At 45.8% G+C, this 7,466-nt stretch overlaps 1 protein-coding gene across 1 annotated transcript; it reads right to left on the bottom strand.

Annotated features, from left to right (window-relative positions):
* Positions 1-2,619: 2,619 nt before the first annotated feature.
* On the bottom strand, positions 2,620-4,716 carry POU3F3 (POU class 3 homeobox 3). Its single transcript, XM_034758034.1, has one exon. It carries the CDS (start codon positions 4,003-4,005, stop codon positions 2,704-2,706), a length of 1,302 nt encoding a protein of 433 aa, XP_034613925.1. The 5' UTR covers positions 4,006-4,716; the 3' UTR covers positions 2,620-2,703.
* Positions 4,717-7,466: the final 2,750 nt, after the last annotated feature.

The raw sequence follows: 7,466 nt of genomic DNA, 5'->3' as shown, positions 1-7,466 counted from the left end.
TTATAAAATTACTGGGAAGCTCCTAAATTAAACAAAAAGAATAAATGAAATTGTCTTGTATCCTTTCCCTTTCCCTTTTTCTAATATGGCCTTTTCGGATTTCACAAATCAAAACGAGTGTGATATTTACTACGATCTGGTATTAAAATAATGCATCCCAGTACACGGCTATATGGTTGGATTTGATTTATGAAAGTGACACAAGGCCTGTCAAAAAGGAATAAATGTGTGTTGTTTCTACAGCAGTTTTCTGGGGTTTTAACCCCAGCATCAATATCACATAGCGAGAAAGAAGGGAGGGAGGAAGAAAATGGAAGAACGGGGGAAACCAGAGAGTATTGAAAGCTTACATTAATAAAAAAATAAAATATTTCTCTATAATACGTTTTCAGGGGATTACATAGAGGCATTAAATTTAGATCTGTAGTTTCGACAACATTACCAATTCAAAATGAAGAGCTGAAATATTCATTCACTTGTGTGTATATTGCAATAAATTTAGCAGATAAATATGACAGCCTATCTAGTGCATCTATTGGCATCTTTAACGTTACTTATACACACATTTGTTGTAAAAAAGGAATGGCAACACTATAGTCGAGTGAAGGAAAAACTGTACTACACCACTGCACACCTCGTACAAAAAAGCCTAAAACAAACAAACAACAACAACAAAAATGGTAAACTATGAGGACCGTAGGTAGGATTTTGAAAGTATCATCTCTATATTTTTTTTAAAAGTACCTTTCTTTAAATTATAACGATAAATTAAATACAAATATTATACAGACATTAAATGTGTCAAAATAACTTATACTTAAAAAAACCCTAGCCTTCGTTTCTTAGTTTGAAAAGAGAGAAAAGAGACTAAACTTTTAAAAACAAAACTGCTTTCAGTATTAGCCATTAATTATCAGTCCATACACTTACACATCTACTGCACTGAAGTTTAATCTTAAAATAAAACAATTATTTTAAAGAACGTGGCCTTTTATTCTCTAATCTTCCCTTACTATCCCGTTACACAGGGATATTTATGAAAAACTCCACGGAAATTTACTTTGTATACGGATTTATAAGAAATGAGTACTGTACTAAAATGCTAACAGCATGAATACTGGAACTCTGCATTTCCAGATACCTGAAGGAGATACCAGATACAGAAAGCAGGTCATCCTTAGTTCTACCACTTAAATATTTGCAATATTTCCTTAAGAGAACTTTTTCGACACAGTGTTTATGCATCAGACACAGACTATTTCATTCTAACAAATTTATTTTCTCAATCAGCTCTTACGGAATCACTACTCAAATTAAATTACAATCAAATTATCACATCAAAAGATACCCTTATTACCTAACAACTGTCCATATTTTCATTTCATTTTGATTTGTGCTCGTCTGAAAAAAACACGTAATACAAGATCTGGGGAAAAATAAATTACCGTTTTGCAGCAGTTCATAGGTATTCTGAATAAAATATTAAAAGAAGTCATTTAATGAAAATATAAAGCAAATATTTTTAGATCAACAACGGATCTAACAATTCTATATTGCCGTCTTTTTGAAAAGTCTGTTTATTAAAACCTACCAAAAACACTGCTTGGAAATGGCAGTATTATATAATCACATCCACAGCACCCATTCAATCAAAGTTGGCAACGGATTTAGGAGAGGAGAAGTTCAGATAAGTGCAGCTGCAGATGCTCAAGTACTTCTAAATCCCTTTATCTGAATCAGTCCAGAAATAAAAATATTAATAAAAAAAATATTAGCAGTGGATTTTTTTAAGGAATCTTCCATGATGATTGGCAGCCGTCAGGAGCACGACTTTGACAGCCCTAAATTATTTCCCTTTCTCTGGTTGTTTCCCTTAATTCATGAAAAGTCCTTTTATAGAGCTCGAACTTTAGGGACCAACAATCTCTCCTCTTTCTTTCTCACGGTGTCTGTCCCTCCCCCTCTTTTTCAGGGTCAGCTTTCGGTATGCGGGTATTTATTCCCAAATATATATATTTGCTTCCCTATACAGTCTGCTTGTGTTTAGTGCAGTGTGCATATTTCCCTTTTTTTCCCCTGGAGAAAGTGACCCTTTTCAATTTGCAGGATACTCCCCCCCACCCCCAGAATTGATATCTTGCACCAAAATGATGTGGTTTGGCCAAGAAAAACAGGGTCCTGGAATGCAGCAGGCACCCTCCGACCAGGCAGATGATTTTGCTTCTGCTTCCCTTTTTTTGATTGCTCCCATAAAAAAAGAAAAGTGTGTGTGAGAGAAAAAAGTTTCCGTGATTCATATAAGAGAGCCCTTTTAGGGGGGCATTTTGGGGGAGGCGTAAAGGGAGAGAAGGGATGGGTGCTGTTCATCGCTGAAATAGGGGATAATTTAGAAATGTTTACCAAAAAAAAAAAAAAAAAAAAAAAAGAAGAAGAAAAAAAGAAAGAAAAAACATCTGCAGTTTTGGTGCATTATGCATCTCCACCCCCTCCCCACCACAATATAAATGCTAGCGCTCGGATCGACCTTATCAAACGTTTCATATAGCTAGCTATATCTATATCTATGTATATATAGATATATATAGTCTATATATAGATAGATAGTCGAAACAAGTCTGGATTTTTGTGTGTGTGATGTTGTTGTTGGTCCCCCTCCCCCTTTCCCTTTCTCGCCTCTCTTCCTTTCCCTTACTGTTGTGACTCTCACTGCACACTTGTTTGCAGTCCATGGTGTGGGGGCGGCGTGTCGGAGTTCACGTTGCCGACCTGGGAGTAGACATCGTCGGGGGTCTGCTGCTGGATCCCCGGGGGGGTCATCCTTTTCTCTTTCTGCCTCCGATTGCAAAACCAAACCCTGACCACCTCCTTTTCCAGCTGCAGACTGTCCGCTAGGTTCGTAATCTCCTGGGCGGAGGGCTTGGGGCATTTCAGAAAGTGACTCTCCAAGGCCCCCTTGACACTCACCTCGATGGAGGTCCGCTTCTTCCTCTTCCTGCCCTGGGCTGCGATCTTGTCGATGCTAGTGGGGCTGCCCGTGGAGGAGTCGGCTTCCTCCAGCCACTTGTTCAACAAAGGCTTGAGCTTGCACATGTTCTTGAAGCTGAGCTGCAGAGCCTCAAACCTGCAGATGGTGGTCTGGGAGAAGACGTTCCCGTACAGGGTGCCCAGGGCCAAGCCCACATCTGCCTGCGTGAAGCCCAGCTTTATCCGCCGCTGCTTGAACTGCTTAGCGAACTGCTCCAGGTCATCCGAGGTCGGCGTGTCCTCATCCGAGTGGGGGTCATGGCTGTTGACCCCGCCGTGGTGCTGCTGGTGGTGCTGATGCTGGTGGTGGTGGTGATGGTGGTGGCTGGGGTGATCCCCCAGCTCTGGCGTGTCTCCCCTCACCAGTCCCGGGTGCACTAAGCTCTGACTGCCAGGGGGAGGGCTCAGCATCCCGTTCACCGTGAACCCCCCCGGCTGGGAATAGATGAGCGATTGCTGCTGCTGTCCCCCGGCCATGGACGGGAGGTGGGCGGCGGTGGTGGCTCCCCAAGCGCCCGGGTGGCCCTGGTGTGGGGGACCCAGGTGGGGTGGCCTGTGGTGCAGCGCCGTGCCGCCGTGCAGGTCGTCTCGGCCGGAGTTGCCTTTCACATCGGGCTGCTGCTGCTGCTGCTGCTGCTGGGGGCTGCCGCTCATCCCCACCGGGCTGGTGGACCAGGGCGAGCCGGCTTCCACGGCTGCGGCGGCGGCGGCGGCGGCAGCGGCGGCTGCATGAGGCAGGGCTGTCACCCACTGGTGGGCATGGCTCAGCATATGGCCGCCGTTGCTAGCAGCCATTGCTCCCTGCATGAAGTCACTTTGGACCATTTTGACGGAGGGGTCGCCCCGGTAGCCGCCGGAGACCGAGGTGACGGCGACGCTGCCCGGCTGCATGCCCCCTCCTCCCGAGTCCGAGTGCACGATGGAGCCGGCGGACAGGATGCTGTTGCTGGGTAGGTAAGGGTTAGAAGCCGCGGTGGCCATTCCGCTCCCCCACCCCCCTGCCTGCTGGCGTGCCACCAATCCGCACAACTGGGGGCTCTTCGGCTCCCTTTGTCAACACCCTCTCCCGGGAACTCGCGCTGCTCCGCAGGCACCGGGGCTCGCCTCCTCGCCAGCCGCTTTGGCTTTTGGCCCCGATCTCCGTTCACCTGTTAACGCCCGGGCTGCTTCTTTTTGCAGGAAGACAAAAATATAAAAAAAAATAAAAATCAAAGCTCAAAAAACAGGGGAGGGGGGGGGACACAACGACGAGCCCCCTTCTCCTTCTCCCCGTCACTCCCTCAGGAGCACATCTCGCCCTCGCAGCCTGCCCCTGCCGGAGCGAAACTTTTTCTTCCCCTTCCTCCTGGAAGGCTTTGTGCGCGCGGGTGGCTTTCCTCTCGCGCTCCCTCTTTTCGCTCTCTCCCTGCTCGGCTCCTGGCTCTCGCCTCCTCCTCCTCCTCCTCTTCTCTTGCCAAGTTTGGTCGGTGTCCTAGGAAAACTTCCTGGGCTGAGGATGGTGGCGGCGGTGCTGGGGATGCTGCTGCTGCATGTCTCAAAGTTGGGCTCTCGCAGGAGCACTTTGTCCGCTTTGAAACGCAAGTCCCTTTGGAGCCTTCTCGCTGGAGGCACGGGCTGGGTGAGACATCTTCCCTCCCCCCTGCCCCCCTTTTGGGCAGTTTAAAAAAAAAAAAGAAAAAGAAAAAGAAAAAAAAAAAAAGAAAAAAGGAGGGAGGTTGAAAGACGGTTCTCCTTCCCTTGCAAGGTTGGTGGTTAATTCCAGCAGCGGGCTGCGGGAGGAGGAGCGCCTGGGCAGAGAGGTGTGTGTATGTGTGTGTGCATCTAGGGGCTCCTTGGTACACTAACTCCAGTGGGGGAAGTTGGCTGCTGCCAGGCTTGCAGAGCGTGCCCGGGTGGTGCTGGGAGGAGAGCAGCGCGGCTCGTCCCCACCGGCTCGCTCTCCCTGACAGCTCTCTCTCTCTCTCCCCGTCCCTCCCTCACAGCGCGGGGACTGCCGAATGTTTACCCTCCGCCGAGCGCGCGCACCACCACCACCACACTTTCCCAAATACAAGGAAGTCGAGCGCGAGGGCCCCCGCTGATTGGAGACCCGCTGCGTGATTGACAGAGCCAGAATGACTGGCTCCGGACGCGAGGCCCCCCCTTCCGGCCGTTCCGATTGGTTGCTTTTTAATTTAGGCAAAGTGGCGTAGAAGCTGGAAATCTGCCCCCCCCCCCCACTCACCCCCCGCTCCCTTCCCGGCCCCTCCTCTTCTTCTCCCCTCAACATCTTAACTCTTAACGCCCAGCGGATAAATCTGAGTTCTCCCAGCACAGAGCAACTTGGGCATGTGGGGGAGGGGGGAGAGAGGGAGAATAAAAACCCCTTGGGCATGGGGGGGGCGGGGGGAGAGGGAAGGAATGAAAAGAAAGATGAGGGGAAGAGAGAAAAACCCTATCTAATAATGCATTTATTTTACTTGTATGCACATGAGTCTCCTCATAGGCGAATAATTCCCATCATCTGTAAGCAGCCATTGTATATAGGCTACAGTCTACATAAATCAAACAGTCATCACCTACAGAAGGAAGCGTCCTGTTCTGTTTCAAAGTTTTGTATTCCATTTATCTCTCTCTGCATATGTCAGAAAGGCAAAGTGCGGGGGCTAATATCTTTTTAAGATTTACTAAGGTTTTTGGCCAGTCTCGACCGTCATGATCTCTTACCAGATCTTAGACTGAAGCTAACATGGCAAGTTATTCTCTTAATTACATGCAATCAGCCACACGCTTCTTTGTTTTAGTTTCTGAGTTCCCCTGTATGTGTGGGAACTAGAATGCAGCTCATATGTCTTTGGACACTTATATGGATAGCTGCACCGAACTGTTTAATATCAACAATATTTGAGAGGATGCACAATAAAATGCCTTTACCACACAGAACAGCTCAAGCTGCTGACCACGTGCATTGTTATAAAATATGTTAAACCTGAATCCTCATCATAAAAAAAATCCAAATTGAATCCTGCTCTAGATCCACTAAACAATCCCCTGTCCCCATTTCCTACTGATATACGTATATCAGTATATATATATATATATAGTTTTTTCCCCATTATTTTTTATTATTCTGTAAACGCTGGTATTTCGCAGGAAACCGATCTGGTTGTATGAAATGTTTTATTATTTCTAGTCCAGCTGAAAGAGTTAAGGGGGGCGGGGGAAGGAGAAGGAGAGAGAGTGAGAGAGAGAGAGAGATGCGACCAAGCGGAAACGCTGCACACAGGCAACCTCAGTGAACCAAGAAAAAAGAGAAAGTGGCAACCAAAACAAGGGCAAATTGAACACTCCTCGGGGATTTCCAATGAAATAACACAATTCGGACATTCAAGGAACACATCTTTACTAATGATTGTGTTTGTGTTGTGTAATCCATACAGGCTACCTATCCGTCATGTATAATGCATATACACATATAGTGTGTGTGCGCGCGCCTATGGATAGAAAAATGCATTATGTTTACATTAAAATATGAAACATAACGCTCCCCTCTTTCAGTTGATAATTTCCCCACAAAATTCAGCTAGTTGAATTCATCTTCCAGCACAGACTACATCCCCAATAGCAAGTATGCAGCATTTGCGTGATTTGAAGATTAACTGTAGACTAGCAGAATTTATTTAGGACCCTGTCCAGGTCCTTGCTTGCACGGTGAAAGATACCATCTTAGGTAGGCTTAGAAAAACCATTAATGTGAAGTATACAGATCTGAAGAGTAATGGTAACTAAACCCTAAACGTAACGATTTTTTTTGTTCCCATGCGTCCTCCTAAGGTTTCATTTTATATGTATAAAAGATCTAACACAGATTTCATTGAATAAATCTGAGATCTCCAGGTGCAGACGTTTGAATAGTCAGTGCCAGAACCCCATGTTTTCCTTTCCAGCCGATTTTGCTTGGATCAGGCTCAAAAACCGAGTGAGTCTCGTGGTTTTGTTTACACTGAATGGGGAGGATAGGAACGGTGCCATGGGGCCGTCTTTCATTAATATACAGTGAGGATTTTGTCTAAATTACTGCTATGAATTTCACAGTACACGCTTTCAAAAGCCGTCTCAGGTGGCCTGATGAAACGTGATAGCGCCTCTGCAAACAGATCTACATTCTTTAAAAAATCCTAAAAATATTGTACACACGCACAACAAAAAATAAGCTTGTGTTGGAGTTTTGTGTTTTATTAAAAAAACAACAACAACAACAAAAAACAAAAAACAAAAAACAACAGCCAACAACAACTTAGTTCCTCAACTCTCGCCCACCCCCTCCCTTGCAGAGTGTGATTGTTTTGTCTGGAAAAAAAAAATCCAAAGTATAACAAGGGGAGAACAGTTAGTGCTGATTTTCATTTGCATAAATTTTCATATATTTTGGTGAAAATAATAGACAAGTGGAGAGCTGGGCT

This window comes from Trachemys scripta, chromosome 1, assembly GCF_013100865.1.
Source record: "Trachemys scripta elegans isolate TJP31775 chromosome 1, CAS_Tse_1.0, whole genome shotgun sequence".
Classification (NCBI taxonomy): Eukaryota; Metazoa; Chordata; order Testudines; family Emydidae; genus Trachemys; species Trachemys scripta.
Note: the sequence above shows the minus strand (reverse complement) of the source record. Positions and strands in the feature narration are given on the sequence as shown.